This window comes from Drosophila sechellia, chromosome 2L (assembly GCF_004382195.2).
Source record: "Drosophila sechellia strain sech25 chromosome 2L, ASM438219v1, whole genome shotgun sequence".
NCBI lineage: Eukaryota > Metazoa > Arthropoda > Insecta > Diptera > Drosophilidae > Drosophila > Drosophila sechellia.
The window spans coordinates 4095024-4117226 of NC_045949.1; the positions used below are offsets into that span (position 1 = coordinate 4095024).

Genomic DNA, 22203 nt, shown 5'->3' on the forward strand with positions numbered 1-22203 from the left:
TTTAATGAGCATAGGCAACAGCGGCAGCTGCTCGCAAATTTCATTCCCCATCGTCGATATTCATGCATAAACATTCACGGCTGCCTATCGCTGTGTGTGTGTGTGCACATGTATATGAAGGACTATAGTGCGAATCTTGGTTACCATTGAAGCTGACGGCGGGCTTTTAAGGGATACACCGTAAAGAATTCAATCTATGCCACAGAAATCTGTAAAAAGATGTGCTGCAAGCTGAACTGTGTATAAATCAAGGTGTAATTATTATCGTGCATATTGCCTAATAGGATATACTTTATAAATTTATTCAAAAATGTTCAATTTCTTCAGTGCTTCTACTGGCGTTGCCATTACATTAATTTTGTTAATTAAAAGTTTCGCACAGCCTTAAATTTACTGCCAGCTGTTGGTTGTTGTTGTGGCCGATGTTACTGTCAGTCAGCGGCCTTGTAACACTCTCCTATGCATGTGTGCCACAAACACATACATCAACAGACAGACACACACATAGACACACCTGTCCTAGAATCCAGACTTTGATTTGTTTGCCCCAGCCAGGGGCAACTTTTACTTGCAAAACGTGTCAACGTTGTCACAATCTCTATTGTTTCTATTACTATGATTATCAAATTCAAAATAAATATGTATATTATATATAGTATAAATATTCGTGATTTTAATAGGTATGTTTTCTAAGAAGGCCGGAGAGGCTAATAAAGATGCGTTGCATTTAAAATGCCCAAATTTAATTATCCCAAATTCACCAAAATCAACAAAAGGTTTATAGCCCTCGGGAACTTTCCACCTTCTTGCCCTTCAACCTAACAGACGACTCAAACCGCGTAGAAATCAATAATTTTCTGGACGCTCCGACTGTACCGGCTCGCCCCATTAGGCATACCACTCCGCAGGAAGTCATGATGCAGCTGAAGGCGCTACACATCAAGAAAACCCCTGGTTACGATAGCATCGACAACCGTGCTGCGAAGTCTCTGCCACGCAAAGGAGTCCTAGCCTTAGTAAAAATTTTTAATGCCATGCTAAGGCTAGGGCACTTTCCAAGGCAATGGAAGCGAGCACGTATCATTATGATACCTAAAGCCGGAAAGCCGCCAACGCAGATCGATGCATATCGCCCAATCAGCCTGCTATCAACATTCTCTAAGATTTTTGAGAGAATACTCTTAGCCCGCCTGATGGAACTGCCGCAAGTAGTGAACCATATACCTCCACACCAATTTGGTTTCAGGAAGTCCCACGGCTGCCCTGAACAAATACATCGACTGGTAAACCAGGTGACGCATGGCTTCGAGCACAAACTCTACACGGTCGGCGTCTTTCTAGACGTGAAGCAAGCGTTTGACAAGGTGTGGCATGAGGGCCTTCTATACAAGATGAAAACTCTCCTTCCTGCTCCCTACTATGCCATCCTGAGATCGTTCATCTCTAATCGGACGTTCGACGTTGCAGTGCGTGATGCTCGATCCAGCCTGGAGGAGATTCATGCAGGAGTTCCACAGGGAAGTGTTCTTGGGCCATTCCTATACACCCTGTACACTGCTGACATGCCATCTCCCGCAAACAACGCCGAAGTCCCCCCGGCTCAGCTGCTCCTGGCCACTTACGCCGATGACACTGCCATGCTGGCGTCTCATCCTTCACTGCAAACTGCCTCCAACGCGGTCCAGGATTGGCTGCACGCAATCGAAAAATGGACTGCCAAATGGAATGTGGCCGTTAACTCCTCAAAGTCAGCCTGTGTAACTTTTTCCCTGCGACCAGGAACCTGCACAGATCTGACCTTCAATGGAAGCCCTATCACCAATGCTAGATCGCACTGCTACCTAGGAGTTCATCTAGATCGGAGACTGACCTGGGGGGCCCACATCACGTCGGTCAAATCAAAGTCACTGGCGAAGCTAAAAAAGCTCGACTGGCTCTTCCACTCAAGCAAACTTCAAATGAGCTCTAAGGCTCTTTTAATCAAAGCCATTCTCGCTCCAACGTGGAGTTATGCCATCCAGGTGTGGGGAACTGCCGCCAAATCCCAGCTTAATAGGCTCCGTGTGGTCCAGTCAAGAGCTGCACGTCACGCATCTGGGCTCCCCTGGTACGTGACGAACATAGTCATCGAAAGAGATCTGAAAGTTACCCTTCTTGGGGATCAGATTAATTTCCACAGCAGCCGTTATGCCGACAGGCTTATGGCCCACCCGAACCGACTAGCAACTATCCTAGCTGATCCCATCTCTCTCCGAAGACTGAAGAGGGTACACCCCAGCGATCTCCTTACACGGAGGATAACATAACATATTACATTTTCTTTTGTACTTTATAATTAAGATACCACTTGGTCTCATCTATCTTTATCACACATTAGGTTAAGTTCAGAGGAATTACTGAACGATTCCTTTTGAAATCTTAATAAATAGAATTAGTTACTCCAAAAAAAAAAAAAAAGAAATAGGTTTCCAGGAAGTTTGCCCTTAAAATTAGCTGCACAGATAAATAAAGTATTCATGGCCTCCTGGATACTTAAAGGCTGTGCTCAATGTTGCATTTAAATCGGTCCACAAAAAGATATATTTACTACTACAGCAAATCAAACATTTGAAATAGGAATTTACACTGTATTTAACCTGTAACTAAATATCAAACAAATTGTTCAATGTCACGTTAGGGTAAAATTTTACTTGTGCGCTAATTGGCATCACTTCGCAGTCATTAAATTTGATATTTTTGAAAACCAAAAGGTCAAAATAAAATGGTTTAAATGCCCCAAAATAGTACTTATAATATAGTTCAGCAAAAAGCTGCCAAATAAGAAATGTAACGCACAAATGGATTAAATTTCATAGTCATTAAAATCAAATACGAAAATAAAATCTAACACATTAAAGTTTAATATGATAATGTGACTTAACTTTTTTCAGTTTAAGTGAAAAACTCGTATCCAATTTGATACGTCCACTGTCTAATTGGATACGATATGTCATTTAATTTAATCCCTTTTCTATTAATAAGGTATCCTCCTACATAACGTCATAATCCTTGTTCTTTCGAATTGAAACCATTTCCACAAACATAATAATTGAGTGAATTGGACTTTGGTTTCTTTCCCATTATCGGAATTATTTTCTTCAGAAATGGCTGACTTTAAAGCGAATCTTTGCTGTGTTGCCAGCCAACTGAGCAATTGTGATGACTGTTTCTGGATGCGTTATTGCCTTTGACAATGTCACAATGGCATCGACAGCTTCCGGAATAATTTTTTTGCTCGCTTTTTTCTCGCTTTTGGCAGCAGACTGAAATATTTTCTTTTTTTGCGCTTTGGCGGCGCTTTGTTGTCAAATTGAAAGTGCTGGAGTAGCATGACGGGGATATTTTATGGGCTCCGTTGGCACTCTCTGATGGCCCAGTCATTTGCACAAGTCGTGACATACTAACACGCTTTGAAAAGGGGGACCCAAATGGTCCGGGGGGGCGTGGCAGCCGCCAGCTTGCCGCTTCACGCTACAACAGAAACAGCACTTGCTCCGCTGTTCTTGTGCCTTTTTTCATTTTGTTTGCGTTTTTATTTTTATATGTGTATATGCAAAGCGGCCATAAAATTTGCAAAAACTTTTAATGGTTCATAAAATATTTAACGTAATGGCGGCGGCAACGGCCAAACCGGTTAAAGAGGAGAAAGACCAAGAGGTCACCCAGCCGGTAAGCGATGAAGAACCCGAGCTCGGCAAGTGAAGGAGGAGCCACAGGACAAAGGCCCTAAAGGGCAGGATCAGGAGCAGGTCCACGAGCAGCAGCAGCAGGACCAAGGACCAGGCCAAAAGAGATTTGTTGGCTGCCAACAGGCCGCAAACGATGCAACAACAGCAACAAAACACTGCACATGCCTGCCACAAATACACTGAAATTATGTGGATAACTTGCCGGGATTTATCACCCTTAGCAACTGCCCAGCATGATTTTAAAGAAATTTATTGGAAATAATATTCAATGATATATTATAAACTGTAATAATTTAATACGGCATAGGCTAATGATCCAAAAGATTTAAGTCTCCTATACATTTTCCTCAGTGTATTTTCACTCTCCCACATTTTACCACTGTGATCTCTGCTCTGCTGCAATTTATTTAAACCACTTTTCCACTTGTTGTTTTTCCTCTCCCCCTGCACAATTTTTTTTTCGGGTAACCTCCCCACATAATTGCAAATTATCGCTTCAGCCATCGTGTCGTGGCCATTTTTGGTTAGCTGACCATTCGTCCGTTTGGCCCCGCACCGGATTCTCTCGGAGGATTTATGTTCGAGTGAGCTGCCCTCAGGTGTCGCATCCTCTAAATTAATGCCATGTGCATGTTTTAATTGCAATTGCTGAGCTGATTTCAGCCCCGGCCCCCTGTGTTTTCCCGCCATTTCGGTGCCAATAAATTGCCCGCTTTCATTTTCCCATCCTTTGGACGCCCTCCCTCGTGAGCTCCATAATTCGCTTGGGTGTTGAAAAGTCGGATTCGATTATCGGCCGTGTATATGACAGGATATGGCGAAGTTTGTTGGCGAGTGCCGAGGGGAAGGACCTTCAATTTATGATGTGGCAATAGGTTCAATTTAGAACGCTTTGTATGCTTAAATATAGACTACAGTTGTCCTATCAATAAAATAAAATTAAAAAAAAATATGTGCATATGATAAGTAAAATATAACAGCAATTATCACGCCCAATTCTAAAGTATTTCTCTTTAATCAAGTTCTACTTAGGTGTCGAAGTATTGCCTTCGACTTACGCCTCTTCAATCAGCGCCTCAATCGGCGCTCCATCCGCAAATTTATCATTCACGCCCTCATTTATAATACAGTAATTACCGCCTCGAGTCGCAGTCATAATTTTGTGGCCGCAACAAATTCGAGCACTGCCACGATTTGCGCCTTGCGGCGGAAGTAGGCGAACCAACGGCCGGAAACGGAAATGCGCAAATGCCAGGACGCACAGGAAATCGGCTTCCCAAGCGGCGTTTATCCGAGGAAGAGTCGCTGTCAACACAGCTGCGAAAATGTAGCTTAACTAAATTCCAAAGCTTACGTGTTTTAGTTGACAATTGATTTTGACGTTTTCAAAAAATGTTATAAAAAGATTACTCTCCCCCTTTTTTTGTGAGCGGGCGTGGTTCCTGCACGAAAGTGAAAATGCCAATGAAAAAACATTTGCATGCAAATGCAAAACATAGTCTAAGGCAACTTCCGATCCCATTTTCCAGACCCTCTCCCGAATTTTCCGGACTCACCAGCACGTACGACCGGAAAAGTGGAAATGGGGCGGGGAAACGAAGGCGTGCTTGCCATCGCTTTTAATTTTAATGCGTGCAACACGCTCGCGCTTTCCAAAAATTAAACGTCGGTTTACTTGCCGCGCCTCCTTTTTCGCTTTCGCCTCTCTTTTCTTGGGAAAACTTTCGCCATCCACGATATTCAGTGTCTTTATTTTTTTTGGTTTTTTTTCCTGTTTTCTTGGTCCAAACAAATAGGCGTCGATTAGGCAAATCAACGCATTTGTATGCAGATTATGTGCTGCTGGGAGGAAAACAGCGAGAAACGGAGGGCCTGCCGAAGGATAGGGGTGTGGAAGTGTAGTGGTAGACGGTCGCTTGTTGTCTCTAATTGCGACCGAGTCTTTTAGGCGCGCAACTAGGCGTATGCGTGATAAAAACTGTGGGCAAAACATTTCAGACAACTCTTATGGGCAGATAAAAGGAGGGCTACATTCTCAAGCAAATAATGGCTATTTGCGTTTTCTTATATTTAAAGACTTTGTTAAGGAAAAATAAATAAATATACACCCAGAGTATTTTTACTAACCAATTTGACTACTAATTTAACAGATCTGCTTTTTAGCAAATACAGATTAGATAAACATTTGTTGCAACAACCGCGAAAGTGCCTCGCACTTAAAGGGATCCTCTGGCGAACTCCCCCACAGCTTTTAGACATCAAAAGCGAAAGATTGCCAGTGGTTCCATATCCATTCGTGTCGCTATCTGCGAGACATTGTCATGTATCATTACCATTTCAATTCACTTGACTTGCCACCCCCAACTTATTCCATTTTACGGCATCTGTAATTTCCTGATGCCGCCTCGTGTCTCGCTTTAAACAACAAGGATCTGGTGCTAATTTCGAGCCTTTCAAAATACCACACGCCTAAAATCATCTACCCCTCCCCTCGGAAAACACCCGCGAAAAGGCCCTTTCCTCTCCGCAGTAACCACAATCAATACTGGCAAACGTTTTTTGGTGTCCCTTGCCGCGTGTTGAATTTCAATGCATACTTTTAGGCCGTACATCAAAAAAATATTTGTTTGCCATTTCACATATCATACAAAGACGAAACCGCGTCGACGTATGTGTGTTTAAGTGCACTGAGAACAAATTTCGAAAAATTATGCAATTAGTGGTAATGTAACTTAACTTAAAATCATATGTTGCTGGTTTTTTAAACACATTGCTCCGTGATGTTTAGCTTAACTAGTTTGTTTTTTTATAAACTAAGAATTTTAAGAAGTAATAATGCTTTTATCCAAGTACCGAAATTGTTAGAAGCCTTGCTACTGTTGTTTTCGGAATTCTAAGACTGCAGGAATCACATGCGTTTGGCATTTGACGCCGTAGAAGGAAAAAAAAACGCTGACGATAACGAGTTTTATGCTTTTTCCCCCCGTTCACAACGCCGACTTCTTCGGCTTCTCGACTGAGTGCTGTCGTTGTTTTGTTATATACCACTTGCAAGTGGATTTATTTTGCAATGCCCCAACGGAATTTTAATGGATCCCCACCGCGCCCTCGCGACTTTCCCCTACCCCTTTCTATTTCCACATTTTTTTTTGTTTGCCACCGAACGTGTCTTGTCCTCTGGTACGGAGGAAATGGCCCAAAGACTTTGGCGCCTGCTTAAAATTTTACTCATGTGGCGATGCTGGCGCATTCCTTCATAGCCCCTCCCGGATTTTCCACGCCTCCCTCCGCCCCTCGGAAAATGCTGCGTTTGTTGGGGTCACCATTTCGCAGTTGGTCGTGTTTGTTTTTGTTAATTCGCTGCCAAGCTCCTTGCTTTATGTACATTTCACTTGGCCTGTCGGGCGCATAAAACTCGAAATTTAATTAGTCGTGTGGGTAAAATGACATTAAAAATTATTTCGCCCTAGTTGACAACAACAACAGCTACAAGGTTAAAGGTTAAAGAAGGCCATTACCCTGAAGTCACCAAATAAAACATTACTTTAAGCTTTATTTTAAAAAAACGCAGCATTGTTTTATTCAATTGGATGCATACTATTTTGAACATTTATTTTATTAAAATAAATAAATTAGATTTGGGTATATAAAATTCAAACAGATAATTTAAAACATGATTATTTGAATAATATAAATTATGCCGAATCTGGGCTCTTAATATGTTAATAGGCAACCAAATTAATTGTGTTTTCTGTGTGAATACTCCCGTTTTAAAAAGCGCATATTCCAATTGAAATTCATGCGCAGAGTCCTTTATATAATTTTTTTATTTGTCGCTGCATTATGCATGTTTGTCACACATTTAATTATTCACACTCGCACATACCTATTTCTTGCCACCTCCTGTATGCGAGTGTGTGTGTGTATATTAATGTATTTATAATAAGGCTTACACGCTTACCATAACGAACTATTTGGCTTCCTTAATCCGCACTGCAAATTTCCCCGCAAAATAATTATTGAAGGCCAACAGAAATGTATTTGCGATGAGCCAGCCACAGAGAACGAGCTGAAGTATTTATTTAACTTTCTCCTTTTTGGAGTAACGCGCTGGATGTGACCCCCAGTTTGTGACCTTAGCCAACCGCTTGCACAGCTACTCCCACTCCCACTCCCATCGCACTCATCCACATGTAGTTAAGCTCACCTAAATACATTTTTGCTAGAATAAACAAGCAACCTTGGGTGTTTACCATAAAAAGTAGGTAAACTTGAGTGCAAAAATTGCGTAGCAAATGCGGATGTATGAGTCGAGTTCACCGCACACATACACCCCCACACACACACACACCAAATGCACATAAAAATGTGAAAACGAACAACATTAACAAGCGACTGTTGGGGCCGGGGCAGTGGGAGGGGAAAAGGACGAAGGAAGGGGTTGTGGGCGGTGCTTTCTGGTGGGCGGGCAGAACAAGTCCTGAGCTCTGACTGAATGGAAACGAAATAAAAATAACAAGCAACAAGCCAGCTAGCAATATGATGTGGAGAGCACAAGAAAGGCAAAATGAACACAGAGCAAAAAGAAAACTCAAAAAGAGCGAAGAAAGCATCAAGTGGTAGAGGATTTTGAGCACAACTAGAACTAAAAATAATAAAATAAAAAATAATAAAAATAATCATTAATTCCAATTAACATGGCACATATTAATTAACAAATTAAATTAGTGTTTGATCAAAATCTAAAATTTATTGTTATTTCATCTATAATGTTCTTTTTTCATTCATTACGTATACTGAACATAGCTTATTTCCAACTAATAAGACTATAGGAATTTGGAAATTGAGGCTAAAGAAGCTGAGGTTATTATAGCTAGATAGCAAAAAAAATGTAAGAAAAGGGTTCCAAACTCTGACGTCGAACACATTACAAGCAAAAGCACTTTTCACAAAAGAAGGCGCGATCGCAAATAAACAAACAAATGGCAAAGGAAACAAAGACGAACAGACAGACAGATAGGCTCGCTCATGTGCGTGTAAAGGATTTCAAGGACTACAACATTAAGGGGGCTGGAGGAGGAGGTGGGGGTGGGGGGAAAGTATGGAAAGAATTTGTGCATGAACAATGGGTGAGATAAAAAAAAAATCAGACAGAAAAATAAAACACAAAAATCAGCCGAGAGGAACCCCAAAAAACACACAACATCCACTCATTGAAGAGGTTGTCTTCAAAGGGGCAGAGGGGGGAAATCAAGAACTGCGTCAAGGATATGAAGTACCCTACCCACACAGATGCAGACCGGATGTCATTAAGGTGCACGTGGGTGTGTGCACTCTGAGAAATCTATAGCCTTTTAATTAAGAGCTGTTTTACATCGTCTAATGTCTTATTCAATCTAATAAATATCAAATATCATAAATATATCATAATTTTAAAACGAAAGTTTCAAAACATAAATTTGTTAAGTACAATGTGAGCCCATTTTCTTCAGTGCACGAGGTATGGAAATGAACTGCAGTTGGAAAAGCGTGCAACTGAAAATGGCCAAGAGGAGAGTGCCAAACAGGATGGCGGTGTGAGGGGGGGCTGGCTGGTTGCGGGGAGGACGTGATGAGCAACGGCAAAGAAAGCAATTTGCAGGAACAGCTGAAAAGCAGAAGCACATCCAAGGAAGTGTTTAACAACAGTGCAGCTTTAATTCGACAACAACAATCAGGGGTCAATGGTGGCGCCCCCAAAGAAAATGAAAAGAAAACCGAAATTGTTGTAAAGGATATTCGAATTAACGCACACGCAGACAGAAAGAGTACGGAAAAACAATGCTGGATATATTCAACCAGAAGGTGGAAATCAGGTGCTGAGAGGGTCGCAAATGAATAAAGGAAGAGTAAATTGCAGTACCGATCCCCTTTGTAAATTGCGAAACTTTATGCAAAATACTTTATAAACTATCTCAATATTTACACCTTTCATTTGCTTCCGTAATCTTTTGATTAACGAACCTTTCATCTTTTCTCCATCTTGTATTAAAGCTCAAATATATAGTTGCAGGTGTTTTATTCATTTATTTTTGTACCAATTGAGAGAACACCACAGCATCCTCTTATATAACCGACTTTGCCAGGGCAATCAGAGATCCAGTAAAGCGCAAAATCTACAAGATCCCATAGAAAATTTAGGCCATATTTTTTACCATAACATAAGCTTACCGAGGTTAGAGTCTCTAATGATGGGGAAAAGAAAGGAATTTTAATTGTGAGAACTCGTTGAGCACGAGCCACCATCAAAAGGGTCATCTTTTGGACCCGAACACTGTGGCCATACCAGTGGCTGGAAAATGTGGAGCGCGCTAGATTGGAACACTAAGAAATGCAATGAATTTAAAAGGTATTTATAGCAGTTTCCTATGAATATACCGCTTCCATAATATGAGATCCTCCTAGACAATATAGAAATATTTCCACACCTACGGCACAAGTGTAGACCACATACACAATGATTCCCAGGCCGGAAAACTAAAATTTAAGAACATATATCAAGATAATCTGATCGAATGTAAAATACCCACTAATAAAATATCCACCACGCTGGTGCCGATTATCAAACTCGAGGTAACAAAGTGGGCCAGTGTTATTTCCACCATAACACCCGACAGTCTTTCTGTCAGCTCGGCCACCTCGTTGTGCCGGTCCACCAGTTTTTCCATTTCCCGAACTATGCGAGCCTCCTCCGCTGCGGAGGGACTCTTTTCGATGTTTTCAACCTCTAGTAAATCACCCACATCGTCCTGCAGGCAGAGCAGCAAAACAGTGAAGTACAAACAGAATCCCAGGAAGAAACCATCCGCGCCGACAAAACAAACCACAGTAATGTAGCCATGCCAATGCACGAGGATGTAGGTGATGGGATAGAGTGGCAGACGCAGGAGAGGATCGGGGAATCTAAAGAAGTGCATCTTGGTTAGATCTCATCATTAGTTCGTTTCAAGGTGTTCAAAGGAATATTTTAGACCCCTCTTCTCTTCCCTTACATCATCTTGAAGGGAGTCTCGTAGATCCAGTCCTTGCCATGGGCGCGTCTCAGGATATTGTCCATGAGATGTCTGACGGAATAGGAAGTACTAGTGCAAAATCCACAGCATAGTAGCAGGAAGGTCAGTCGCGTTGCCAGCGTATAGAACCTCTTCTTATGGCCCAGCTTCCTCTTCGATCTCTGTTGTTGCTCAGTTAAATATCTCACCCGCTCTATCAAACTCCTTAATTCATCTTGGTACCACCAAATGGCGACCATTTTAACCAGCGACAAAATGCTGGAGGCCACAGGACAAAGGGCATCCAATGCAGTGGCTATGTTAATCGATACATAGTGTATACCATAGTAAGCCTCTGCATAACAGCCGTAGATGAGGATGAAAAAGTTGAAGAAACTCCACAGTTTCACCAAAACAGTTCGCTTCTGTTCGGGATAAAATCCAATCAGCGATAATGCAAACTTTGGCACCATGAAATAATGGTGCTCCATTGGATAGGAGGAGGTCAGGAATCGTGGTAACATCTTTCTCTCCGAGGACACCAAACACTTTTCAGCCCATAATCCCGTGACCCTCGGCTTTTATAGCCTGTGGAAGTGCATGTATATATTATAAGGAGAATCACACAAAGCACTTGAGCAGCATAATTGATGAGCTGGGCGTTGTCCTTGCTCATAGTTCGATAAGTTTTACAAATTGTTAACCCCCAATTAGGCAACGTTTTTGGGCAGGGGCGTGGCAAATTGGGCGTGCTCGTAATTAAACTTTAGTTTTCGTTAAACGATTTTTAATGACCTTTGCCATGAACTTAATGTGCGTTTGGCAGGTTCAACACATCGACGGAGGCGTAGATCAGAGTTCACAAGAGGGTTTCAGAACTCGAGGACTGACCTTACAATGTGAATCCTGAACTAAACTTATTGTTATTAACCAAAATTGTATTATGTTCTCGTTTCCTGCAAGAAAGACCCACCCCCGCCTCCCTTCTACTACAAAAGACCTTGTCGCTGGTCAAACAAATTGACTCTCCATCAAAGGATATATGAACATGGTATGGACAATCTGCAATTCAGACTGTAGCAAGTGTTGCCTGGCAACTTGCAGTTTGAATAAATATTTTATAAGCTGTCCAATTTCGTGCGAGAGTGTGTGTGCGATGATTATGCAAACTGCTGCCGTATAGGTCTTTGCGAGGAAGGCCAATAAATTAATTTAGCTAGATGGCGACTGGCTGACTTGCTGGTTGAATGGCTGAATTGAAGTTCGGGTTTGCGGGAATCTAGGTCGTGGAAAGAGGCAACTTCAACGATGGCGCTGAATCTGCCGCCTACCTGACGGCTAACTACACTGGGGAAAAAATTAATGTCCTAAGACATTCCAAGCATATCTAAGATCTTAAGCGATCGAATCTTTACTGACTTCACCTTTTGCTTTTTTCACAACCTCATGTTCTAAGTACTAAATTTTTGTTGCAAAATCACGATTTCTGATGAGATATTCCAGTATATTTGTAGATTCTTGCGGTGTGAATGTTCTTCTACAAAGCTACAGCCGTAAACCAAGCCGTAAACGTAGCCGGAGACGCCTCTGATGATTCTGACCTGGCAACAGGATGGACGGCTGGACGGGCATCGGAACTGGCTCTTTGCATAATTGATGGCTGCAGGTGTATTTGCGCTCAAATGAGGCATGCTAAACACATGCCTTTGACACTTATACACATGCCCAGGTCGACGCACACACACATAAACACATACAGCCGGTATCCTTCAGGGCAACAAAAGCAAAACCAACTCCAAGCAAAACTAAGTCCTCCGTTGGCAAGGACACAAGCTAAGCCGCACAAAAACATTGCGAAAATGTGTAAACACCCATTGAAACGTAAATAAATTAAAAACCATTAATGCTTACAGATAATTTAAAACAAAACTAAGCGCTCTGCTAGCTTAGTGTTAAGTATTTGTTAGTGCATATTAACTGAGTTTCTCACGTTACAAGTTGGACTTCCTGGGAGTTAAGTTTGATGTGCTTTTAAAATCTACCCATTTAGCATATCTATCAATTTCATATACATCGTGAGACTCAATACTTTAAGACCTGGCATTACCTCTAACTCAATGTAAAGTGCCAACTACATCTCAAGCCTTAAAATATGAACCCTTTTAGGCCGATACGATACGATACGATCTGCCACACGGTGATAGCTTTATTTAGCTTTAAATTTTGTTCAACATACCCCCAACAATATTCCAGCTAACACAAAAGGCCCATGTCCCGGGCGCAGGACCCTCGGTCAAAAGGATCGAAAGCGCCCATTCAAATTGAAAAATTTACGTGCAAAACATGCAAATTTATGCCATAAACACAATGAGTTTAATGTGCGAGCGGGAGGGCCTCACCTCGATAGAAAGAGAGAAAAAATACGAGTAAAAAAGAGAAAGCACACCTCAACCTGTGTAAACTTATGGCCTGACAGTTTTAACCGCATTCAGGGGACGATTTGTAGGCCACACGACTAGGCCTAAAAAAAGACAAAAAAAAACAAAAAAATTGAGGAAAGAAAAGTGCGCAGAGGAGAAATATATATAAAACAGTCCATTTTTTTGCCGGCAAACTCAGTGGCTGGCCACCTACTTTTTTCGTGTCGTGCTCGTCTGACATTTTATTGACAAAATTATTGAACACGTTTTGACCGTGCCACACAAATCTAGCCATGGCGACTATAGCAACATAATGGCCACTCCTCCATAAAGGCGCCCATTGTCGAACGCCCCAGGTCACGGGGGGCGTGGCAGGGGCAAAAGGGGCTGAGGGGCGTGGCCGAGTGGTATAATGGCCACGGAGAAATGGGGCTCCGCGCGTCGACCATTGAATTTATATGAATTTATAATTGAAAATTAAACAACTTGCCAAACACTTAGGGTAATCGCCGGCTGCTTCGATACTCTTCAAAAATGTAGTTCTGCTCACCTTTTAATTGAGAATAGTTAAACGCAAAATCTTACCTGAAAGTATATAATAATATATTTACAATATTAATTCATACACATAAGAATTTTATATATTGATAATATTTTTAATATAGTTTTATTGATAGCTTTTGACAAGAAACTGTCAGATTTTGCAGCCAATCAAAGACCTTCAGCTTAATTTGAGAATTAATTTTGATTAAAACACCTATCGAAAGTGGTTGACATAATGAATGGCTTATTTAATTCACCCACAAATCAAATTGGCCTAGAAGAGTGAGCCAAGCACATTGAGTGCAGGTCGACCACGTTGCATTTATAATGACCAATGCATTTTTGATAAAACCCGCTGAGCGGCGAAACTAGCATTTGTGTGCGAGTGTGTGTGTGTGTGTGTGTTTTGGCGTGTATTCCGGCTAATTTGTTTGCCCAAGGCAAGTGAGTGAGTGTGCGTGTGTATGTGTGGATGAAAGCGATATGTCAATTTGGCACACACCCACACGACATACAACCTATGAAATTTATTATACAACATATCCATCCATGCTCCCATTGGAAAGCAAAAACCGCCCGTCAACTCAACATTTTAACATTGGGCACCCACCCACCGAGCGGCGGTGCCTTTTGTTCGCCGATAAACTTAATTTGAATAATAAATTACGTTGATATTTAATCAGCGTTGTCCTGCGATAAAATCCAATGGCCCTCAAAGGAAAGTGGGTGTCGAGCGGGCGGCCAAAGCGACTGTCGTGCAGCTGATAATGGTTAAGCCGAGGTCCTGGCCGCGAATCCTTCGCACGCACTGGCCATAAACTGCATGAAGTCATTATCGTTAAGCGGAATTTGTGTTAATCTGATAACAAAATTATGAACAATTAAGTCATTGCATGCGAATTGAAAATGTAAACCGCCGCAGTTCGACAAAAAGCGCGATCTGAAGTGAATCCAAAGCGACAGTAATGCCACACTCGAAAAAATATTGGTATGACACATATATATAAATGCAGTGCCATAGAAATCAAAGCTTATATAAAAAAATTAAAATATTTGTGAAAGATTGAGATATGAGTTGTTCAAATTGTTGCATACTGCTGCACACCCCAACTGGTATTTCCATGCCATATTTCCAGTGCACTTTTACATGACTACAAGTGAAATACACATAAATATGAATAAATGTTTGTTTATCTGCACATCGGTGTAATAATCATAGACCAAGCGGCCATTGCACTCGGCAAAAACCCAGACACCGTACAATGGGAGACAAATGCAAATTAAGCCCGTAAACCATGCCGCATATTCATATGCCACTGGCGGCGGCCCAAATAAGGCTGATTAAATACATTTAAATGTTATTTATCCAATTAGACATAAATTTATATCAGTTTCACGGCTTATTGCCAGATGAATAGGGCAAATATGTATGCATATATTATAAACAATTGCTGAAGCCTAGAAACCGACAGGAGCAGCAGCAATCGGCAAACAAATGCGCAATAAAGTCATTAGAAGTCAAGTGCAGCACTCAGCTGGAAATTGTGCTACGAATTACGATTGTTGTTCGCTGCTTTGAATTTGGTTGTTGTTTGGCTGCGCCGTGCAACATATGTTTCGCATGAAATTTCATTAAATAAATACAAAACGATATGGCAGCACATCCAGTGCATTCCCCCAACAATTATGGCAGGTGCATGGGGCCAGGGTGTTTTATTTTGCGGCCTTCCGCCGGAAATGGCACACTAACAATGGTAGAAAGCGCAAGGTTGTCAGCTCCAGAACAAACAACAAAAACAGGCCAAAGTATATGTATAGTATGTATGTAGATGGAAAAACCTAGAGGACCTGAAACCATTACAAGCTAATGAGATAAAAATGCAAATGCTAGTTGCCAGCTAGCGTTGGTCCCGTGGGCGTGGCCACTGGCTATTTGTGTGTGAATGTTGTGGCAAATGACTAAATTTACATAAAACCATTGTGCCGGCCAAACGGCGTGAGAAGCGGTTAACCCACCGAAAACTCTCACCTGTCCAGAAAATTAGACCATCAGTTATAAATGCTAAACCAAGTTAGTACAATCGATTAAAGTTAAAGTTAAATCTGAAGAGTAATAAGTTATATTTACTACTATAAAGCGCTCATATACTTTTCACTGAGTAGCCAGCATGCGAATAATGATGCAACCTGATTTTCCGCTTCATTTAAAATACAGCACTTTTATTTCCTTTGGCAGCGCCTCTATTTGGTCAATGCGGTCACTTTGGCAAATGTTTGCCAACGACAAGTGGTCATTGTCGTTGTTGGTTAACCCTCTCTTCCCTTCCCCTCACCCTTTTCCACCTGCTGCAAATTTAATTCGGCCAAATGAAAAGTGTGAAAATTGTTGAAAGTGGCAATCAAATTTGCATGCCTGTAAATACGCAATTTAAATGAAAATGAGCACTAACTTTTACCATCCACATGCCCGTTTTTTTTTATTTTTTGTAGCCCAGCTAATTGCTTCTAATGAGCAATCTTAAAAAGATGACACACAAAATAAAAACAACTTTTTCTCGTTTGCTGTTTGTCATGTGTCGGCAAAATGTTGACAATGAAAATGATTATGACTGACTGCATGCTGGCTGTGTGTGTGTGTGCGCTATATCAAAGCGGTGCTATGGGGGTTAAGGTGGGGGCCACGCGGAGGAATCCCGGGTCTAGGGAATGAGCCTTGTCGGCTGCTGTTTGAAATTGCTGCGACGTGTAAATGTCGCTAATGTGCCGAGGACACCTACAACGACAATGGATGAGGAAATAGCACTGGAAGAAAATCGTATCTACAACTTGTAAGACTTGTGAAATTTGAGATACACCAAGTCAAAGTCTTTACTTTAGTCAGAATTCTGCTAGTTCCTTACTACACACATATATTAATATAAAGTATTATAAACTTATATTATGTTTACTCGCTTTTCTTTCAGTGCTCGAGGATGTGCTACTGTTCAGGCGCAGCCAGAAGCATTGGCCATCATGACCAGCTGCAGGTAGCTACCTGGTTTTGGTAAGCTTTTGGCCTTGTCTAAGCCAATGTCAAAAGCGCTGCCGCTGACAGAGAAACAGTGAAGGAGGAGGGGGTGTTGCGGATGTGGCAGGAATGGGAGGGCTATAGTACACAACGGCACACATCGTTGGCCATAAGGTTAAGCTGTTTTCATCACACTCCCACTGAATGAGCCGGCAGCCGGCAGGCGGTGCCATCAAAGTCAAAGTGCTGCAAATTAGATTAGATTTTTATGTTAATTAAAAAGGTACGCACACATTGGAGCACACATTTTCCCGGGCTACCAAAACACACACACAGGCGTTTTCCGAACTCGACTAAGTTTGGGCAAATCAATTGGTTGGAAATGATATTAATTCGCTTAAGAAAATTCACCAGGCAGCAGACAAATCGATGATTGAGTGAGTGATGCACTGAAGATTGAGTCATTGACTGAATCTCAAGAGCAACTGGCGACAGGTGAAAAGCGAAAGGTGAGCGATTAAGTGACAGAGATTCCCAACAGCTTATTGGGAGATTAACCCTTGAGTGAGCGGAAACTTTCGGGGGAAACTAATAGTTGCCAGAGAAACAAGGGGAGCGGCCAAATGGCACATTCATCCTATCAGTCATCTTAGATCTTAGTATTCATTACACACTCGAAATACACTTTATGGTGTTTTAATTGGTTCTTAGGGTATTATGTTGCATAAATTCTATAAAGTAGAAATTACGAAATTGAATTTCGCAATCCGTAGCAAGAAGAGGCTTTACAACGAGACAGTTACAATGTTTTTCCCCCCATCCGCAAGCGAATCAAAGAGTTGTCAACTTGCAAGTCAAACATCCCCGTAAGCCAAAGCCACTTGTGAAGTCAAAGTCATTCAAGATATATGCATACTTCATTTCATAAATTACGCTGGCATTAAAAGCGCAGATAGACATTACCGCCCCACCAGGCCGGTAACCACTTACCCACCCATTTGCCCACCCACTTACCCACCCATTACCAGCTCAAAACGAAGTTCTCAAGGCAATTGATGCGCAACATAAATCTTCGGGCATGTGAAGAGTATTTCCACCAGTTCCACAAAGTCAACCTGAGTTGCTGGGCCTGGGAAAGCGGGGAAATGTCTGAGAGTTTCGGATTTCAGGAAAAGCAGGGGACCTATCAGTCGCTGCTATTTATCATTTGGGTACTCTTGCCGGGTTACTCATTTTTTTCTGCGGCATTTCCGTTCGGTGTGAGTTATTGCAATTCTGCAACAATTTTTCTTTCGACTGCCGTTGGCCACTTCAAGACATTCATATCAAGTTCGGTGCGGCGAGAAAAGGATTTGAAAAGCGGAACGACGGCAGGTGGTTCATCTATATATTTCTCACCCCCTTGCACTGCGATAAAAAATGGCCATCATTGGATATGAAAATTTGGTATTAATCATACTCGTTATATAGGCAAATTTCTCTTGTCTATTGATTGAAGTAGGTTTTATTCCTTACTCTTACAAGACCGAAACATCACCCCATTTTCTTACCGTGCACCTGTCACCTCTTTCCACGGCTGTTTTGTGATTTTAATGCCGATTGACAAGGAGTAGGATCCTGGGAAAGGGCCTGAGGAACGGAAACTGAGACTGAAGACTGGTTAAGTCAGTGTCAGGCTGTGTTATCCTCGCTGTCCGTCCGTCAGCTCGTCTTGGACGGACAGGCGGACGGACGGACAGTGTCTTGGTAATGGACTTGGCACTTTGCAACTGGCCCATTCAAAATGTGTGTGTAAGAAGTTTAAATCGCATCCAGCGGCTGGAGCAGCATGAGCTGCAGGACCAGGAGGAGCTGTAAGACTGCGATGCTCACACTTGAATAAATACCAGGACGAGCCGGATGACGATGGCGACGCTGTCATTGCAATTGCAAATAAATAAGAAAGCCCGTTGCAAGGATACGAAGGAATTCAGCAGGATGGGCGACAAAGTTGCCCAACAGCAAAATGTGGCGTTCGAAATGTGGGTGGGTTGGGTTTTAGGTTGCTTGTAATAAAATTGCTCCAAGGACTTGGGAAAAGTGCAAAAATGAAGTGCACAGATGCTTATCAACTCGGTCTCTGCCACCGTCTCCACTCCCAATCCCCAATCCCCTGCTTTTCTCCAACTGCAATCGCTGCTTTTCCTCAGTCAAGTTGCAGATACTTTTGCTATGATTTAACCGACACCTTCAATGGGAAGGAATCGTGGAAGGAAGTGCAAGGCAGCCAGATAGAGCAGCCTGTGTGGGTGTCAAAAAATGAGAAATAGCTTTGGACCGACGGCAAAGCTGCACTGCAAGAAAACAGACGTAGTTTCTATAATGGTAATGAAGTATCTATCTATCTTATTAAGAAAAGATCTCGCACCTGAACATCGCATACCTTTTGAATGTTGCCGTTGGATAATTTGATTAAAAATGATGGTCAAGTACATTAGCTCGCGGATTTTCTCGCTGTACTAAGGGTCGTTTTGGGTAAAAAGAAATGCTAAGTAGATCGTCCGTAAGTCGGATGCCCGGAATAGGACAGCAGATAGCGGGTTTTCCACCCGGCAACAGTGGGGAGGCGGTGGGCGTGTCAAAGCTCATTACTTGTTGTCATGTTGCGATTACGTTGGCAAAGCTTACTTTACGTAAATGTAATTCATAGCCATGTGGGATGCACTAGGGTGCGGGTGTGAATTCAAGGACTTCCCAGGAAGGAACACAGGTATCCAGCAAGTTCGGTTTCATTATGAAGTGTCTGCTCCTGTTTCACTCCCCCCACTTTCGTCCTTCCATCCCGTGTCCTGTGATGTATGGCTGTCATTTCACACATGCGGGAAGCAGCAGGAAGATTGTCTGACTGATTGTGTATTGGTCCGTATCCCAGTCTGTGTGATAAGCCTTTGCTAACTAGCTGCCAGCTCACAGATTTGTAGCACTTACTAAAAGTTCACTCACGGCAAGAAGTCTCAGCCGGGATAAGAGCGGAAAAATCTCGGGCAAAAAATAGATTGGTACGAAGAAATAAAAACAGGAGTCAATCCATAAGAGGCAGCCAACTATGTGATTTTCCCCCACACAAGCTCGCTTGCAGTTTCTGTTAGCCAATTGTCGGGCGATGGAAACAATTATTTCCACTCTGTTCTTCTCCATTTGTAAGCCAATAAAAGTACTTCATGTGGGCGGTCTCCTTCTCACACGTTCGGAATTATAGGTTAATTAGCGAACGGAAATAAAAAGAAAACTTTGGCATTGGGATTTGATGCCCAGCAAATGAGGTTTCAACGAACTCCTAATACTACTAGATTTATTAAGTCATATTTATAAGCAGTTTAATATTATGTTAATTGCTAAATTAAACTGAAACCTTATTGAATGATTAAAATGTTATAGATTATCCCAAGTTGCATGTACGCTGCCCAAAAAAACCCAGTTAATTAAACTTTTACAACTAAAGTCTCGATCAGATCGCAAGTTTCGAGAATTTAATATTCCCCCGACGGTATCTATTTGGCTTATCATTCCCCAGTCTTTTCCCTGCACCCACAACATTACCATGTACGGGAAAAAATAAACTTTGCCAAAGCAAAAATTGTTACTAAATGGTTTATGCACACATGGAAGCCGGTTTTGCAACAAATAAAAAAAAAAAATTCCCGAAGAATAAATAACAGAACTGAACAGAGAAAACAACTAGTTAGGAGTTGGGAAAGTAAATGCAACATGTAATGATTGCAAAAGTTATAAAACGTAAATTAAGTTGAACGAATGAAGAGTTACCGCCCAAGCGGCAGCATAATGAAATGAAAATGAAAAGGAAAAAAAAATGATGCTGTGAGGAAAATTCAGCCGACACACAGAAGCAGGCAACATGCTGGCAATGTTGTTTTTGCAACTTTTAATGCGAGGGAAGCTGCCGCTGCCGCTGCCGCCGAGAAAAACTGTTTGGGAAAACTATGAAATTAACTGCTTATTAAGGCCAGCCGCCAGAGAAGCCTGTGATGGATTCCGTTCCGACTAGAACTACTTCAAGTTGGCCAAGTGAAACTTTCTGCCAAATGGCATGGAAAATGTTACCACAAGCGGCACACAGGCGACGTCGCAGCATCATTAATTATTTTGCTCATTAGCGTGTGTAGGAGACATTACTAACCAGAGAACACCAAGAGCCAACACAAAATAAAATAAAAAAACAAAAAAATAACTACCAGCGCAACAACACAAATGCTGCATAAGAAAACTCTTGAAATTTTCGTAGTTAAGGTCTCGGTTTTCTCCTCCAGCATCTCGCCACTCAGACATCCTTTTCCTTGTCGTCCTGCGTATCTGTGTCGTGTCAGAAGCAGCAAATGCTGCAAAAAACTGCAATTGAAAATGGCACACAGAATGTATATGAAACGCTGAATATGTAAAGTGTGTGTGTGCGTACGATGGCAAAGTTTTTGGAGTGCCAATGCCCTGTATATTGATTTTATTATAGGACTTGGCAGACTTCATATTATAGTCAAGAAAATAATTACTATAATAGGTAGAACATAACTCTTTAGCACTGAAAACCACTAAAAAACTATTTAACTAAAAAATAGAATTTAAAGACCTTGCAACATATGTTTTCTCGCTTTTAGGTATCACCCATTCGAAATCTGCACTTTTCAAGTTTGATAAAAGGAATTGCAGACGGCAACAACTAAAGTTGCAGTGGCAGCATCAAGATGTCGTTGCTGTCGTCATCGTTGTCTGTTGCGTCACGTAAGGGGGCAGCAAGGGTTTAAGAAGGGGTCACAAAATAAAACTAGGGAAGAGCATTCAAAGTCAAATCTACACAATGGCTTCAAAATGTGTGCTTAAACATTTTATTTATCACGCCAAATGCATGCATATGTGAGCAGGAAATGGGCGAACGTGTGCGAGTAAGAAAAATATGCGAACTTTCTGCATCACGTTGCGGGTATTCAATGATTTTTCAAACACTTTTCCACGCTTTTCCCCCCCTTCCACATTTATCGCAATTGTCTACAGTTCACACTGAACTCGTGTGTGTTGGCTTTTCCTTATCTATATCGCCTTTGTTTTTCTTCGAAAGAACTGCATTTTCGAGCTGAAGTCAAGTTCTGAAAGGGGTGGCCTGGTATCTCCTAATGCTGCGATAATACTTTCTCCAACTTTTACTCTTCGCCAGCGTAATTCATCATATGAAGTCATCAAAATAGTTGCTGACTTTAGCTTTTTATGGAAAATGCTGGTGCATTTAATTTTCTCTTGAAGGTTTCTATATGATACATATAGCTAATAATTAAATGGTAAAAAGTTCTGCAGGACCTTTATAATCCGGAAGTTATTTCTACCCCCACAAGCAGCCAGTCTTTTCCTTTAAGATCCGTGAAAATCTCAACTACAATTAAATTAAATTCAGCGAACCATTAAACAGGCACATAATCATTGATCTTTTA

At 41.7% G+C, this 22203-nt stretch overlaps 1 protein-coding gene across 1 annotated transcript; it reads right to left on the minus strand.

Moving 5' to 3' along the window:
- Positions 1-9832: 9832 nt before the first annotated feature.
- Positions 9833-11283, minus strand: LOC6613313 (odorant receptor 24a). The gene is made up of 5 exons (XM_002037753.1): positions 10760-11283; positions 10298-10670; positions 10146-10244; positions 9939-10091; positions 9833-9883 (listed from the first exon to the last, which is right to left on the minus strand). Exons 1-5 carry the CDS (start codon positions 11281-11283, stop codon positions 9833-9835), a joined length of 1200 nt encoding a protein of 399 aa, XP_002037789.1.
- Positions 11284-22203: the final 10920 nt, after the last annotated feature.

Coding starts and splice junctions, on each gene's coding strand:
- LOC6613313 (XM_002037753.1), bottom strand. CDS start 11,283: ATGTTACCACGATTCCTGACCTCCTCCTATCCAATGGAGCACCATTAT. Junction 10,092..10,145: donor GATCTCATATTATGGAAGCG/GTATATTCATAG, acceptor TGCATTTCTTAG/TGTTCCAATCTAGCGCGCTC. Junction 9,884..9,938: donor CATTAGAGACTCTAACCTCG/GTAAGCTTATGT, acceptor GGGATCTTGTAG/ATTTTGCGCTTTACTGGATC.